We start from the raw sequence: 18,145 nt of genomic DNA, 5'->3' as shown, positions 1-18,145 counted from the left end.
TTCCGACTTGGATTGTGTCATTGATGCAGTTCCAATGCATGTAACTTTGGCTCCTACTTGTCCAGTGTTGATGGATACCTTTCAGTGTGCAGCCTGAGGATATGAACAGAATCATTGGAGAGGTGAGAGCTACCACATGTATTCTAGATCTTTGCTCTTTCTGGCTAATCAGACAAGCCAAAGGGGGATTGGCAGAGTGGGTGAAGGTGGTGATCAATGCCTCCTTGGAACAAGGCAAAATTCCAACTCGCCTAAAGGAGGCAGCTGAGAGATATTTAAAAAGGTCCCTGAACCCCTCCATAATGGACAACTATCAATCAGTGTTCAACCTTCCCTTTCTGAGCAAGGTTTTGGAGCATGTTGTGGCCTCCCAACTCCAGGGATTTCTGGATGAAAATGATTGTCTAGATCCAGACAAACTAGTTTCAGGCCTGACTATGGAACAGAGACAGCTTTGAACACCTTGGTGGATGATCTACACAGCAAGCTAGATAGAGGAAGTGTATCCCTGTTGGTTTTCCTGGACCTCTCAGTGGCTTGCAATACCATCAACCATGGTATCTTTCTGGGCTGTCTTGCTGGGATGTGACTGGGAGGCATAGTTTTACTGTGGCTCCGTTCCTTCCTGGAGGGCTGTACCCAGAAGATGGTGCTGGGGAACTCCTGTTCAAACCCCTGGCCATTGTCCTGTTGGGTTCCTTGGGGTTCTGTTTTGTCCCCCATCCTATTTAACATATACATGAAACTGCTGGGAGAGATCACCAAAGTTTTGGAGTACCATACCACCTGTATGCAGATGACACCCAACTCTATTAATTCTTTCCACCTAAAGCCAAGGAAACTGTCCTGACCCTAAACCAGTGTCTGTCATCAGTGATGGACTGGATGAGGGAACACAAATTGAAACTTAATCCAGACAAGGCAGGTATTCCTGGTCAGTTGGAAGGCAGATCAGGGAATAGGGACCAGCCTGTGATGGATGGGGTTATACTCCCCCTGAATACACAGGTCTGCAGTTTGGGGGTCCTCCTGGACTCAGACTTGAACCTTGAGTTTCAAGTGTCAGCACTAGCTGGGGGGGGGGGGGGGAGGAGCTTTGCACAATTAAAACTTGTGTTCCAATCACACTAATTCCTTGAGAAGCCAGATCTGGCATTCCTTAGTTAAATCCCATCTGGATTAGTGTAACATTCTCTATTTGGGTCTGCTTTTGAAGAGTGCTTGCAAACTTAATTGGTTCAAAGAGCTGCAGCCAGGTTGCTCACTGGTGCTGCCTACAGGGAGCAGATGACCCTCCAGTTGCAGCAGCTCCACTGGCTGCCAGTTTGTTCCAAGCACAATTCAAAGTGCTGGTTATGACCTTTAAAGTCCTAGACGACTCTGGTCCAGGCTGTCTGTCTGACCGCATCTCCTTGGACAAACCTGCCCGGGCCCTGAGATCTTCAGGAAAGGCTCTTCTCTCGGTTCCACCTCCATCTCAAGCTTGGCTGGTGGGAAGACGAGATCGGGCCTTCTCAGTGGCTGCCCTTGAACCCTCTCTGCCTAGGGAAGCTAGAATCACCCCCTCCCTGCTTTCCTTCCAACATCAGGCTAAAACTTTCTTAATTAGGCAGGCTTTTAAAGAAGAAAGTTTTAAAGATCAAATCAGAGGATGCTGTGATTTTTAGCTCTGAATATGTTCTATGGATTTTAACTGTGAATTTTAAAATACCATTTATATTTAATTCTTTTTAATGTGCATATATTTGTAGATTTTAAATTGTATTTATTTATTTATCTATTTACAGCATTTTTATCCTGTTTTCTCACCCTCTAAGAGGAACTCAGGGTGGCTTACAAACTGAAATACTTTTAATGTCAGCCACTTTAAATCTCCTTTTGGAGAGAAAAAACGGGGTATAAATAATAATAATAATAATAATAATAATAATAATAATAATAATAATAATTCAGAACATTTTTGCTCTGGACTGGCTGTGGATTTTCCAGGCAGTATAGATTTACCCATAGAATGTGCAGTGTAAACCTCATTTTTAAAACATTAGTTTTATTATACATATCCAAAAGAGTGATAGAAATATACTTGGTCAACAAAGCCAACCTGGGGAAATGCTAGTGAACAAAACATATTTAGCATGGGCCTGTACCACACATTGCTGGTATGTTAATTCATTCTAGGAGCAGTGTACTGCGAAAGGAATGGGAGCATAATGCTCAAACTGATAGTGTGCTTAGTAATTTGAGTACAATCTCCAAAGAATCTCTTCAGCCAAATAAATACTGTAGCATTTGGCTGTATTTTAACTCTATTTCTCACCAGTTAAAGCTATTTGAGCTGAAATAGGTCTTCATACTTGATAGTATGAAATCCAAGTCCTATTCACTTTGGGCCAAATTAGACATTAGGGCAATACACATTCCATAATGTCTAATTATATATACAATTATATATACAACTCAAATTATACAACAATAATCAGTACTTCTACACTTCACTCTTGTTAGCAAAATAGCTTGTTTTTTCTTGTCATCTTAATCTTTTCAAAAGCAAGTTTGTTGGACCCAATTTTACCTGTCTATATAAAGAATCAACTATTCCAGTTCTGATAATCTCTCTAACTGCTAACTGGATTGTTTACTGGCTTGTGTCTGTCTCAGCTTTGACATTATAACAAAGGCTAGAAACTATGAATGCATCCTTTTATTTATTGCCACAGTGGCTCTATTTTTGTCTGAAAAACTGCTTCACTTGCATTTTGCCTAGTCTTTAGAAATTATGGTCAAATATCATCAAACATGAACATTTGGGACTTTATTTTTAGCACAACACTTACGGGAAAGGAGAAAATAAATGTACAAAATAAGTAATGTTACAAAAGATTTTATTTCATTAAAAAGCAAATTCATTGTACTTTCATGACTTTATTAAAGGCTGTTTCAAACAATGCTAATGACTAAATGTTCGTATTTGAATTTAGCATGTGACAAACCAGCCATCTCTTCTGTGAGCTGGTCCTTACTCTGCTATCAAAAATAAATTGGTCATTCTTTTAATTAATTTCTGTGGAAATGCTGTTCTGAACAGGGAGTCACTATCCCTAAAGAGCACTTTCTTTCACTATGTTATGATGTTGTGTGCCTTCAAGTCATTTCTGATTTATGACAACACTAAGTGGAATCTATTATAGTTTTTATTTTTGCAAGGTTTGTTCAGAAGGAGTTTGCCAGCGCCTCTCCAAGACCGAGAAATAGTGACTTGCCCAAGTTCACCCAGTGGGTTTCCATAGCTGAGTGAGGATTTGATCCTGGTCTCCAGAGTCCTATCCAACACTTAAACTATCATGTCACACTGTTATATTTTAAATCAAGGGGGATAAGCCTTCAGAATTGCTAATCGTGATGACTGTGTATCACTGTCAGTGTCTTCATTGTGCTAGCCCTTGGGGAACCTGAGCAAAAGGATATAGACTTCTCAAAGGTTATATAGACCTTCCATAGGCATCTCCTTGCCCACTCTGAAAACAGCATAATGCACTTGGATTGATCCAGTATGGGTCTTCTGGTGTTGTTAAAATTAACAGACTGCTAATCTGAACTGTTTTGACAATCCTTATTATCTTTGTTTACAACTGATTTAACGAAAAGGAGCATATTTTGAAATGAGCAAAACCTGAAGAATTGGATCTCACATTGACTTGCTCCTCCATGAGAATAGCATACCTCTACCATGTAAAAAAAGAAAAGCTTTCAGAATTCCATCTGATTGTTGTTATTTGGTATTTCCCAAGGCTGCCAAGAGGGACGTCATGGTTCAAATTGGCTTAGTTTTGAAGCACTGAGATATATATGGTATGATACTATTATACTACTAAACATGTTTCTCTATGTTTCAGTGATTGTTGTGCTGTCCTTCAAAGAGATTCTCAGAACAACTTACAAATTCTGAAAATAAAACAAAAATGTGTATGAAGCAAACCATTTAAAAAACCGCTAAAAGCAACAGTATTTTCTAAAAATTGGCCAAAACAATCAAAACAAGCAGTGACTGACAGGCCTAGCAACTCTTATTTTTTTAAAAAAAAAAAACCTTTCTACTGGTTATGAAATGACAAGAAAGTAGTTATTAGATAAACCTTTGACATAAGAACATTCCATAGTTGAGGCATCATATCGAAAAGGTTCTTTTCCTAGTAGCCATCCATCACACCTAAAACTTCATACTTTTTTTGGTAGTATTCTCTAAGAATTTCCAAGGCAAATGAACTGGGAAATGCAGGTATATGCCCTCAGATCCATTGAAATACATAATTCAAAAGATACAACCTGCTGTGAAAAATACAATTTTAATCGCATAATAGTCACACTTTTCCCCCTGACTATTATGTGAGAAAAAAAGCTTTTTTTGTCACAAAACATTAACTTATAACAAGGGTGCATCACTCACTCACTCACTCACTCACCCATCTACCTTGCCTAAAGACCCAGTCAGACACTCACTCACTCACTTGGGTGCCCAGCAATCTGCTGCCTACAGGATGGTGTGTGGGTTAGAGGGTGGGTAGTTCTCAACCACTTGCCCACGCATTCACTTACCCATACACACACTCGGATGCCCATCCATTTACTGCTCACCCCCTTCCAAAAACATCACTTGAAGTATGCATGCGTGGGCGAATGAGTCTTTGGGCGGGTGAGTGGATGGGCAAACAAATTAAGTGGGTAGGTGGGTCTTTGGTTGTGTGGGTGGGCAAGCGGATGTCCGAGTGAACAAAGTGGGGTGGGTGGGCCTCTGGTGGGCAGATGGGTAGGTGTAAGAGTGAGTATGTGGGCAGGTCTCTAGATGGATGGGTGGCCAAATGAATGGACATTTACAGCAGGGAGGCTACCTACCAGTCAATCAAGGATGTGACTATTACACAAGGAATTTGAAAATACCTAAGCCAGGACTCAAAAAATGGGAGTGCAGCTATTATGCAATGGTGACTATTATACAATGAAATATAGTATACTATATTTCCCCTGAGGACTTGCTAAGACCCTAGAGTGTCCTGAGACTCTTTCCACAGCTCTAATCCTAATTTGTGTATTGTGTGGACAACAAAATTCCAGTGATTTAAACCTGGAATTACCTGCATGCTGTTGGAAACCATCTGCATTACTCACTGTTGGTAGAACTATAAGACTGGCTAAGTGACTTTCCCAGCTACACTTTAGGCAAAAAGAAACTGGTAAAACATTTGCAGGCATAAATGGTGCCCCAGTTTTCCATGTGTGAATGGAGAGCCACGATTGCCTTCCCTTTCCACCAGGTTATTAGGATTAATTGGGGATTAATGAAATAATGATGGGAGAAGTGTTTTTCATCTTTTATGTGCTCTGTAATTATAGGTAACTGGGTAATGTTCCTTGAACTCAATGTCTGGTGGAGGGTGTGTGAGATTTTCCCAGACCTTTCAGCCAGTTCTAGCACAGAACCTGTGATTAAATAGCCTACAAAAATAACACCAGATAAGTGCATCATGGCAAGGTACTTGCCGGGTATTGCCCTTCTCTCTTTCTCTTCTCCTTCCCTGAAAGAAAGCCATTTAATCTTTTTATGGTTTGTGTGGGTGGGTGTTTTCTTCTTTCCAAAAAACCAAGGGGAGCAAGCAAGAAAAAAGCTTTAAAGCTAAGTGAATAACTGCTTTTAAATAACAGTTGTGTGAGTATATATTTATCTGAAAGACTGGCTCATGTCCAAAGGAATAAAGAGTGTCTAAGCCAAGCAGAGAATGTTCTGTCTGTACACTACCTATGACCCGGACAGGAAAGACAAAAAAGCTCAGGGGAATTGCCAGCTGTCGTTCTCTTCTCAGAGTAGATTTCTTCCTTTCTAGGACACTTAACGCCTTCCCAGATGATTGGCTTGCTGTACAACAAACATATAACTATTAGTATTTTTCTTCCTGAACACCATATATCTTTTATAAGAAAATACTTCCCTTGTGAAGGTCACACAACAGCTTGCCAGAACACCAAATCACTACATAATATCACTATCAAAATGTGATTTCACCCCCCGCCCCCACTCCTCCCTAGGAAAAACCTTTAAGTGAATGGTTGATCAAACTCCTAAACTTTATGAAATTTGATAAACTGGCATATCTCCTTAGAAATAAAACAATGCAATGTTTTAAAAATAATTGGAAGCTATTCACAGAATCTATAGGCAAAATATTTAAAGGCTGGTCCATAATGGTGTTGAGTGATTAAAAATACACTGACAGAAAGAAAGGCAAAATTATGATAAATGTTGTATACTAGGTAACCTTTGTATACTTTGTGTAAATTTCACACACACATCTATATCTATATCTATATATATAATAAAGAAGAGTGTTTGTTTGTATCGGACAGAGGAAGGGCGGACGGTGTATGTGGCAGCGTTCTGATTGGCTGCCGCTGTGGTGCTATTTGCATATGGTCTCTGATTGGGCAGCTTCAATGGGAGCCCCTGGTGGAGAAGAGGGTTCATGGCAGAAACAGGGCATGACAGAAGGAAATTTGCATATGGTCTCTGATTGGGCAGCCTCAAATCCAACATTCCGAGATGACAAAGAGAGGAAAGGAAAGGCCAGAGGGGGCTGGGTCAGAACACTCCCAATACAGACCGAAATAGGCACACAGAGCCCCCATCACCCACTCGACATCCTACTTCAGTTTGGAGGAGTATGAACCATGGATGATGGGACTTGCAGTACCACCACTCACATTCTGAGACCGCTGTTAACCTTATCCAATGACTGATCAGGACCAAACTTCGCACAGAGACCTCTCATGACCCACTTTACGTCCTGGTGTGGTTTGGCTGGAGATGGACCGTGGATTATGGGACTTGCAGTACCATTGCTCATTCTTCAGACCACTGCAACCCTCATCCAATTACCAATAAATACCAAACTTGGCACACTGAGTCACCATGACACACTCTACATCCAGGTGCAGTTTGAAGGAGGATGCACCATGGACGATGGGACTTGCAATACCTGCACTCCCTTCCTAAGACCATTATAACTGCCAACAATGATGGATCAGGACCACAATTTACACAGAGAGCCCGCATAACTCACTCTACATCCTGGTGCGGTTTGGAAGAATTTGACAATGGATGATGGGACTTGCAGTCACTTCACTCACTTCCTGAGACCACTGAGACCCTCGCCAATGACTCATCAAGACTAAACTTGGCACATGGAGCTCTACATCCTGGAGCAGTTTGGAGGACGACAGACCATGGATGATGGGACTTCAAGTACCTCCACTACCCAAGATTGCTGCAAAACTCATCTAATGACCAATCAAGACCAAAGTTGGCACACAGAGCCCCCATGACCCACTCTACCTCCTGCTGCAGTTTTGGAGAAGGGTGGACCATGGATGATGGAACTTCCAGTACCTTCACTCACATTCTGAGACCTCTGCAAACCTCATCCAATGACGGATCAACACCAAACTTGGCACATAGACCTCTCATGACCCACTTTACGTCCTGGTGTTATTTGGAAAACTTTGGAGATGGATGATGGGACTTACAGTACCTTTGCTCACTTCCTGAGACCACTGAGACCCTCGCCAATGACTAATGAAGACTAAACTTGGCACATGGAGCACCAATGACCCACTCTACATCCTGGTGCAGTTTGGAGGAGGACAGACCATGGATGATGGGACTTCAAGTACCTCCACTCCCTTCCAAAGATTGCTGCAACCCTCTTCTAATGACCAATCAAGACCACACTTGGCACACAGAGCCCCCATGATCCACTCTACATCCTGCTGCAATTTGAAAGGGGATGGACTTTGGATGATGGGACTTGCAATACCTTCACTCACTTACTGACTCCACTGCCACCCTCATCTAATGACTGATAAAGACCAAACTTGGCACACAGAGCCCCCATGACCCACTCTATATCCTGCTGCGGTTTGTAGGAGGATGGCCCATGGATGATGGGACTTCAAGTACCTTCACTCACTTCCTGAAAATAATGCTGCCATTATCCAAAGACCAATAAAGACCAAACTTGGCATATGGAACCGCCATAACCCACTTTCTCTAATAACCCGGGCAACGCCGGGTCCCCAAGCTAGTATATTAATAAACATATATTGCTTGTTAAGTGCTTTGATAGGACAAAATATTGTAAGACTCTATATGGGGTAGGGTTGGGAAGTTTTCTTTCTAAAAAGATACACATTATTAAAAAGTGTAAAATTAATATTGTTAATTGGTGGTTTTACATAGCAGTAGTTATGTTATATTGTGTACACGTTGCAAATAATTTAAAAAATGCAAAACAAAAAGGGCTCAATTTGGGGTTCTGAGGCACACCTGTAGCTTTTAATATGAATATTCACTACCAGAAATGTAAATATTTCAGATAATTAAATAAAGGAACAGTGTCAAGCATGTAAGTATTGATAGCTTGATCCACATCTACACTAACCCTTTAATGCAATTTGAAATTAGCTTCCAACTGTGGTGGCTAGACAACAAATGGCCACAAAAGAAATCCCTTAATGTGCATCAATACTCTATGGTTTGTGTAATCATCAACCAAGTCTCAAACTAGTTCCAGGATTTCCTATATAATCATCAGCCCATCGCAACCACTTTCTTCAATACTGGTTTGAAACTGACTTTAGTGATCAGTGTAGATGTGCCTTAAGACACAGAGGCCTTATAGTATGGATGGTATGTCATTTAATCCTGATTTAAGCCACCATTTACATACAGATATTGCAAAGAAGACAGGAAATGTTTACAATCAACCACTAGAACTTATTTTAGTTGTAATTAAGAGCCTTCCTTTTCTCTATATATGTGTTACATGTGGGGAGAGAGAAGAAACCATACTTGCTGACCTTATCCTGGGTGCTTCTGGGCTAAACCCATGGCCAAATGAAGGCCATGGAGGTCCTGCCACCTCAAACAACCATCTGCCCTCCACTTTTCAGAGCAAGAATGGAAAAGTCATTATACTCACAAGGCTGTATATGGCTCAACACTAAATTTCTGAAGTTCTTTTAAACTGTATGTTTTTTATATCCTGACAGGAGATAGTTACCTTATTGAATCATAATTTTTAAGCATTGTGGATCACCTATTTTTCATTTAACTATTCTAGCTACCCTCATTATAGTCGGGCCCATCCAGGTTTACATTTCTGGCTAAGGCACTGTACTGTGTAATCTACCTGTAAAAACTTAGATGTACTTATACATATATTTCTCAGCTAACCAAGTACATGTTTGTGGGCATCACAGGAAAAAAATGAAGTAGTCAAAGCAAGGTCAAATCTCATTGCTTTCAGTTGGACTCACTGCCTGACACTTGGTAGGACCAACATGTTTCTAAAACTGTAGATGTTTTCCAGCCTAATCCATGTACTGTCTGTTATTGTGTACATGCATACATGTGTGATGGAACACTAAATTTCTTAAATTCTTTTATGCTGTGTATGTTTTTTTAATCTCCTGAATTCATTTTTGGGTATTTGGCCTACTGAGTAGTCTGCACTATTCTCTTTGCTGTTTGATAAGGAAAACTATATTTCAATATCTCTCTGTCTCTCTGTCTCTGTCTCTCTCTCTCTCTTTGCAAACTATATTTCAAGCCGTCTAGTTTTTAAGTACTTTGGTCACATCATGAGGAGACAGGAAAGGCTAGAGAAGACAATTATGCTGGGGAAGGTGGAGGGCGGAAGGAAGAGGGGCCAACCAAGGGCAGGATGGATGGATGGCATCCTTGAAGTGACTGGACTGACCTTGAGGGAGCTGGGGGTGGTGACGGCCGACAGGGAGCTCTGGCGTGGGCTGGTCCATGGGGTCACGAAGAGTCGGAGACGACTGAACGAATGAACAACAACAACAGTTTTTAACCTAAGACAAAACTCATCAGCAGTGTTCTGTTCAATTTCTGAAACATCTTGTTCTTTACCAAGAATGTTAAACTGAAACAGGCCACTCTGGCTTCCGTTGATCTTTAAACAGGATGCTATGGAGAAAATGGGGAGAGTTGGAAGAATTGTACTGCCAAACCACAAGGATAAAAGGTAAGAACAGTGTTTTGTTTTGTTTTGCTTTTCAGATTATCAGTCTAGGAGAAGAAACAATATTAAGCTGTCTTACTTTGCCTGTGGTATTTGACATTTATTTCTTCTTCCACTGGGGATCCAATAGAAAAAGACACTGTGCTTATCAGAACATGAAAAATAAGGCATCATAAAAATGTGGATGCTACCACAGATGTGTGTAAAGGCAAAGACAACACATTTTTAGACATGGATCATTTTGCAATATAGTAATTCAGTTTAAATCATACGCTGGAGGTTCAACCAACCCCTTATAAGAGATACAACCCTATACATAAATTATAATAACAAAATGTGTGGATATACAACATATTTCATGAAAATCTTTCATTTATATATATTTAAAACATATGATGTATTGCTTATTTCACACAGATTAAGAAGTTTCTCATTACATTCATGTGATACACCTACACACTGAAGCCAACACACTAACATGTCATGACACACAGTTTAGAATGCTCTGCTGTAAGGTAATAGAGGCTTAATCAAGATGAGTTGGTTTACCTCTCCCATTTCTACTAGAGGGTTTTTTATACCTTCCTTCCAGCCAGGAAGAGTTACTAATTTGGATACCCAGACACGTGTTTCCTGCACGAAGTAGGAAAACACCTTTGAGAAGGATGGAGGAAGGAAATACCAGGAGGAAAACTGAGGATTGATTCCCTTCCTGATTCTTTTTTAAGAGATGGGACAATTAGGAGTGGGAGATAAGGAAAATAAACAGATAGGCAAAACATTGAGTGAGGATTTTTTTTTAAAGGGAAGGGGGTTTTTCTAATAAGAAATGTGATATAGCAAGAACAGGAATCAATAAGTGAAAGCAAAATTAATTTGCAAAGATATCCCATGGCATCTCAGACAACAAATAGTTTTGGCTGAACTGTTGAAATGTTCATCTGCAGGGATTCTCCCATAGGTATTCAAAAACATGTCTCAATTTTCTTGCATTGTTCATTAATGGAGCTAAATAATTGCCCCACACTGTTTTATACCTTCCAATCAAATGTGAATCAAGACACACATTGGCTTCGATCCTAAGATAACTTGAGGAAACTCAAAGAAGAAAAGTTTCTTCTGCCCTCTTACCCCTTTCCCTGAAAATCCTCTCTGGAGACCTTCCTAAACAATGTAAAATGGAATTCTGTATGTGTTGGGGAGTATCTATTAATCACCTCTAATTGGGTTTAGATTATGATAATTTAATTTAAGAAGTCTCATAGACCTTCTGACATTCTTAAATGAGGCATCTTTCCAGAGAGGCTATTCAAGGAACACAGGTGTCTGCAAGCATAAAGAAATATTTCCTGAACTTTCCTAACTTTCCTAACTTATTTCAAGAACCCAGCAATTGTTTTCCAACACAAAACAGAACCTGTAGAGGCTTTTGTTCAAGAAGGGCTACAGCACCATCTGCCGGCAAATAAAAGATTTGCAGAAATACATATGGATTCTCCCATTCCTAGTTCAGATTTTCAGCGAAGGCCTTAATCTGCTTAGAGTTTAAGAACATAAAACCCAAATAAACTTGAATAAAATGGATCCAAAGTTCTAAGATGGATCAGAGCACTTCACAATTAAACATATAGTGAGGTGATGAGGGACATGGTAATAAAGCACACTTGTTTAAAAAGAAAAATGATTGATGTAAACTTATGTAGAACTAGGGTCCCAGAGTGTGTGTTTTGCCACATGTTTGGCTTCTGTATTTTCCATTTGCTTCAGTGATATTTATTCATAAGTAGTTTAGGTTCAGGACTCTGCCCTCATGAACAGAAAAGGAGGAGAGAGGTGTTCAGATTAGGAGCAGCAGTGGTGACAAGAGGGGCATGATTCATCTCCTTCCCCTGCGCTGATAAGTTCAGGAAACAACTGATGATGCTTTTACCCAGTTTGGACAGCAAATCAATCTGAATTAGATCTGGTCAAGATGTCCAGACCACCTGCAAATCCCAGGATACTCTAAAACAGTTTTCAAAGTGTGTTCTGCAGAGTCCTTAGGACTCCATGAAGCAAATTGAGGAACTCAGTGCTTTCCACCTCCTCCTCCCCCCGCTCCTCCCCCTCCAAGTGTACATGGTGGTGGCACCTCCCCCTTCCGCCTCCTCTTCCTCTAAGTCCGCACATGGCTGCGCCAGTTGTCCCTCCTCCCTCTTTCCTCCTCCTCCCTGGCTGGGTAGCTGCAAAGGAAAGGCATGTCCTTGTCCCCCCACCCACCCTTAAATGGGCAACAGCTGCACCAACAGCACAGCTTGTGCTTTGCCCTCCTTCTTGATGCACATGCTCATTTGTTCCTTCCTTTGGCCAGCTGCTCCTGTTTAAAAGGGGGGAGAAGGACTAGCAAGGCAGAAAGCCCACATACCCTTAGTCAGAGATGCAGCAGCGGAACAACATGGTGGCTGCAGAGCCGACTCTCAGCTGCTCAGTGCCAACCTCTGGGCTCCACCAACCTCTGTGTTTGTGAGGAAAGGGAACCCCTGATGCCCGATGCACCCTTGGAACAGGAGGAGGAGGGAAGCACAGAGTCCCTCAGTAAAAGCTTCAGCTTCACTCCTCAAAATTAAAACCAGCTTGTTTAGCAAGCCTTGTAAATGCTGTTTATCAGTAAATGTTTGTTTTTTATATTTTTCTAAAAGAAACGCACATACACACACACATATACATATATGCACACACATACCTGGGGTCACATAAAATTCTTGGATGGAGAGAACTATTGTTTCCTTTATTAATATATACATTATATATTATACATAATATATAAACATTTCTTAATATAAATGCATTATATACAATATTTAATATAATATATAATCATTTATTGGGGTGCCACAAGAAACTTTTGCTTCAAAAAGGGCTCCTGCAGCTGAAAAAGTTTGAGAACACCTGTTTTAGAGTTTCAAGCAAACTCTGAAGTATTCCCCAACTTTGCTGGATGCAGGGCAAGGTCAGTTTAAACTGGAAATTCACAAATTACTCATTGGATGCTGCTGTGTATCATGAAAATAGCTAAAAGCCCATTAACAGCATGTATGATAGCTTTGCTTAATGACATACCTTTAGAAGTGGGGTGGGGTGTGTGGAGGTCCAAGGCTTTCAAAATAGATACTGAAGGTTCTTGGGAACTGTCAAGAGTGGGGGAATCACTTTCTGTTTGATCCATTGGTGAGGGCTTTTTCCATCAGTGGATATGTGTAGATGGATTCCGGCAATAGCGTGGTGCCAAGGCTTCCTAAGAGGAAAAAAATGTAGCGGTTTAATGTAAAGCAAGTGCTAGTGAAAGCAGTGTTTCACACCCTTTTCCCCGTTACCTCTTTGAGCAATTGGCGAATTACACACATGCACACATATTTCACAACTGAGGAAAGGGAAGTGAGCCAACAAGTTCTGCTCATTTCAATCACTTCAATGAGGCTTGTGGACTTATCTCAATACTTGTATTATGGACACTTTCACACAGTTTCTGCTTTTTTTCTCTCACACAGATTTTATGATAAGAAGTATGAAGTGTTTCTAAAACTTGTGGAACACCAGCGGCAGTACAAAACAATCATGCAGAGTTTGTAACCGGTACAAAGGGCCACCACTTGTGATGTTGGAGAATTTTTAAATGCCATGGGACTTCTCAATTATTTTTTCTGTCCAAACTGGTAGCACACAAAATAATGATGTTGCTGTTTTTTGATTAAAAATCAATTTGTAAACTTTGCTGTGGGTATTCAAGTCATTTTAACTTATGGTAACCTGACAGAGAACCTATCACCAGGTTTTCCTGGCAAGATTTGTGTTTTTTTTTTTCCTCTGAGTCTGAAAGAGTATGATTTGCCCAAGGTCACCTAGTGGGTTTCCATTGCTGGGCAGGGATGTGAACAAGTGAATAAATGCATGCTTTCTGTGCCCTTCTTTCCCTGCTCAATAATATATGACATATTTTGCATGCAGAAGCTAGGGATGCCAAATACGATCTGTGACATCTTCTGTTTAAGTATTACGGATCTAACAAGATGACTATTTTCTGCACTCATTTGAATTTCTTTTATAGTGAAAAAGATGGGGAGAAGAAGAGGAGGAGGAAGGAAGGAAAAGGAGAAGATGAAGATGATAATAATAAAAAGCAGAACTGGAGGACCAGAAAAACACAGGCGGGAGGAACCAAGAGAGAAGATGATAAGGGTGGGGGTTAATCCTTTGTGTTGCCAAAAATACAAGTGTCTGTTCCAACAAATAATATTTCTTTAATGTCCACAATTCAGAACCACTTTCCAAAGTTAACCACAGAATCATAAATTTGAATGTGGCCCTATTTGCCACCCAGAGAAAGAAACCCCATCAGTATGCTAGGTCATTGGCTCCAATGCCAAGAGCCCTTGGCTCTGTTGACACGTCACTCATTCTCCATGGTTCTGTGGGTATGTCAGCAAACTTTTTTCAGTATTCTGGGATGCAGTTCATCTAGCCCTGCAGTTCTCATTTCAGTTAACTAGATTATTTCTAATTAAGTCCTTATCTGTTTTGACCTACAACCTGGATTCCTTGCATGGAAGCATACAGATCTCCTTTGGGCAGGGGGGGAGGGGTGAGAACTGAAGAAAACAAAATATTGAGCAGTTTGGCTTTTTTCATTGTGATCCATTAGAATTTTACCATCCTTGATGAGCAGTGATTCCACCATTTTCTTCATCATTCTCTCACTTCAAATACATTTGAAAAACCTCTTTTGTAGCTTTCTTACCTGCTTAGTCAGTTTCAACTCATTTTGAGCTTTAGCTTGCCTTACACTATTCCTGCAAGCTTGAACTATACATCTGCATTCTCCTTTAGTGATTTCTCCTTCCTTCCATTCTTTATACATGCTTCCCCCCCCCCCCCCACACACACACACTTCCTTCTTGAGGTCATTGTGCAATCACATTGGCTTTTCCAGATGTTTACAATTTTTCCTCTTCTGTGGGATTGTTTGTGATTGTGCTTTCAGCAGTTCCTTTTTCAGGAAATCCCGCCCATGCTGGGGGTCATTTTCTTTTACCATCTCTAGCCATGAGATTCTGCACAGTATTTCCCTGGGCTTGATAAAAATCAGCTTTCCTGAAATGCATGTTTGACTATACTCTTCTATTCCACAATAATGAATTCTAGCATTATGTGGTGTCACCCCCTTCAAGTGTTACCTGCTTTGATTCCAGTGACCACCTCTCTTCTGTTGGTTACAATTAAGTTCAGAGTTGTGGACCCCCTTTGTTCCTTCCTCCACCTTTTGAAAGAGCCCAGTTTCTGCAAAATACATCAGAAATTGATTGGAGATCCTATTTTTAGTCCAGCTAGTCTCCCAGCAAATGTCAGGTTAATTGAAGTCCCCTATAACTACCAGTTCTTGCTTCTTTGAGATTTCTGAGGTTTCAGAAATGAATCATCTGGCACCTTGGCTTGGTGGCTTGTAGTAAAGTCCTACCACAATATTGTTTTTATTTCATTCTCAATTTATTTTTAACCTACATGTTCTCTATTGGTCCAGTTTGATCACTAGTGTAGATTCTTTACAAGTGAATTGTGTTTGACATGTAATACTATTTCCTCTCTTTTTCTTGCCCCTCTCTTCTTTTTGAACACAGTATATCTCTCAATTGCTGTATTCCAGTCATGGAAGCCATCCCCCCATGGCCCCATTTAATGAACCTCAAAAGTTCCTTTCAGTACAAATGGTGTGCACTTCTACTGCCTGCACTGTTATCCCTGAATATGTCCTGTCTTGTGCCTACTCTTGTTGTTTGATCTACTCTGTGAATATAGCTATCAGGAATACATGAAAAGCCTTCCTTTCAATCTAATTGCCAATGTTCTGGCTAGAAGAAAGAGAGAAACGAGCAGACACAATTCTACCATGTCTAGATGGAAACTGTTGAAAGGTCCTTCATCCCAATTGCAAGTGCTCCAGCCTCAGAAGAAGAGCAAGTAGGCACAGCTCCATTAGGTTCAGCCCAGAAGCCAATCTCAACTGCCACTGCCTAACCTTCAGAGGGAAAGTGGAAGATGCAGGCACAGTTTCATCAACTCTAGACACAACTAGTAGTGCCCTGGCCATGGAGGGAGAGTATACCTGGCAGTATCTGCTGAATTTATTCCCTTACCCGTTCTGTTTTATTTATATTTTAAAGCCTGGCAGAAAGGACCTACCAAATTAACAATTTGTAGAATGCCCTGAGAGCCTTTGTGTCTGAAGTGTGGGGTATACATACTCTAAATAAATAAATAAATAAATAAATAAAGCACAATGTTTCACATATTTTAAAAATGATGTTCCTGTCTGTGTGTTGAAAGAAGAATAGAATAATAGAGTTGGAAGAGACCACGTAAGCCATCTAATCTAACCCCCTGCCATGCAGGAAAAGCACAATGAAAGCACCCCTAACAGATGGCCATTCAACCTCTGTTGAAAAGCCTCCAAGGAAGGAGCTTCCACTACACTCTAAGCCAAATTGTTCTTGGTGGCACCATTTGTGGAGCCAGTTGTTCACCTCTACTATATTTCTCATCCTTTCTGTGCCACGTCATGCAACTGAGCGGAGAGATTAAAAGGCTGCCTATATATTATGATTCTTTAGTTTCCTCCCCAGAGATTCAAATCCTTTCTGATCTTTTGTAGACTATGCCTTGCAGCATCATTGGTTCCATATTAACGAGCAGGAGAGTGGCATGGTCACTGGGTTGGATGAGTCTCATCAGCTGGTGAGTTACATGGTGGATTTTTGCCCCAGGAAGACAGCATACTTCTCGAGACATCCTGTCATGTTTGCAGATCATTGCTTCTGTTCCTCTCAGGAAGGAGTCTTCTACTACACATCTCCTCTGGGGACAACAAGGTCCCTTTCCTGTATTGAATCCCGTAAGATGCCCAAAGTTTTCTCCTGAAAACTGGCCTTGCTGCTGCTCTTCATTTTTGCCTAAATTTTGTAGCTCTAAACTGGCCTCTTACTCAGAGACATCCGTCTGAAACATTGAAACATTCAGAATACTGTGGATAATAAATATTTATATCTACACCATTTTAGGCACAGACACTATATAAAAACCAAATTCTATAACAGTCATTTTATAATACAAAGAGACATGAGTTTACATTTACAGTGTATTAAGAGTTTTCTTCCTTCACTAATAATTGTATTTTTCTTTGTATGTATATCACGTGCTTCTATCAGATATCACGTGGTTCTGTTGATAAAGTGTCCTTGGAAACTAAGATCTCTGCAAAAAAATTGTAACTTAGCATATAGAACAAATTTCAAAAGACTTGTGTGTGTTCATGTGCAAAAGAATCAGATAATATTGTTCTCATGTTCTTTATCTGATCCATATAATGCCCCCTTTTCCATTTCTAAGTTTTGGGTTTCATATTTTACCTATAGTGATACCATGTGGCAGTGGAATGACAAAGAAACAGATATTATTTTCCTTCCATGCCGACCTCCAAAATTACAGATGGGGATTAGTGGGATCCCCCAGAGAATAATGAGAGCAATATGGAAAAGAAGGTGAAGTAAAACCGCATTGCACAGTGAAAGTCTATTTGTCTAACACTGGATGCTAATCTGTACTTACTGAAAGTATTGAATATAACCAAATCAGAGTCCCTATATATATTTATCTGTAATAATATGAATAATGTTAGTAAAATAAGCTGCTGGATGCCCAAACACAATTTTCTTTTGCATGTCAAACACATGAAAGTCATTTTGATAGTACTATAGTAATAAAAGCTATAATAGCATAAATGTATGCCTGATTTCTTTTTCTATCCACAGTTGTGCTCTTGAGTTCTGAACCAGCTGGGAAAGTTTTACTTGTTTTGCCTCCTACAAGTCACTCTGAATACCACAAACATGAAAAAGCCTTATTAGAATGGTAACAGTGCCATCTCTAAAACTTCTAGATGCATTGGGTGTTAGTACACCAGTAGAATTAAGTTCATATCTTCCACCCAACATGTCATCTGATGTTCTTTTTTAAACTCCAGACAC

The 18,145-nt window shown here is 40.3% G+C and overlaps 1 protein-coding gene across 6 annotated transcripts in view; it reads left to right on the top strand.

The window, feature by feature from the left end:
• FGGY (FGGY carbohydrate kinase domain containing) overlaps positions 1-18,124 on the top strand; it is a 181,243-nt gene extending 163,119 nt beyond the window's left edge. Inside the window, exons 15-18 of one of the 6 annotated variants that reach the window (XM_060773598.2) lie at positions 10,033-10,094; positions 14,176-14,306; positions 16,774-16,856; positions 17,930-18,024. In XM_060773598.2, the coding sequence (XP_060629581.2) occupies positions 10,033-10,094; positions 14,176-14,306; positions 16,774-16,856; positions 17,930-17,941 (288 nt within the window). In that variant the 3' untranslated portion in view covers positions 17,942-18,024. Of the gene's footprint in view, positions 1-3,788; positions 3,850-10,032; positions 10,095-13,618; positions 13,838-14,175; positions 14,307-16,773; positions 17,127-17,929 lie in introns of those variants that run through there. The other 5 variants (XM_060773599.2, XM_067467862.1, XM_060773601.2 and 2 more) reach the window with 5 other exon arrangements.
• Positions 18,125-18,145: the final 21 nt, after the last annotated feature.

This window comes from Anolis sagrei, chromosome 4 (assembly GCF_037176765.1).
Source record: "Anolis sagrei isolate rAnoSag1 chromosome 4, rAnoSag1.mat, whole genome shotgun sequence".
Lineage (NCBI taxonomy): Eukaryota > Metazoa > Chordata > Lepidosauria > Squamata > Dactyloidae > Anolis > Anolis sagrei.
The sequence above is the reverse complement of the archived record's forward strand: the minus strand, read 5'-3'. Positions and strand labels throughout refer to the sequence as shown.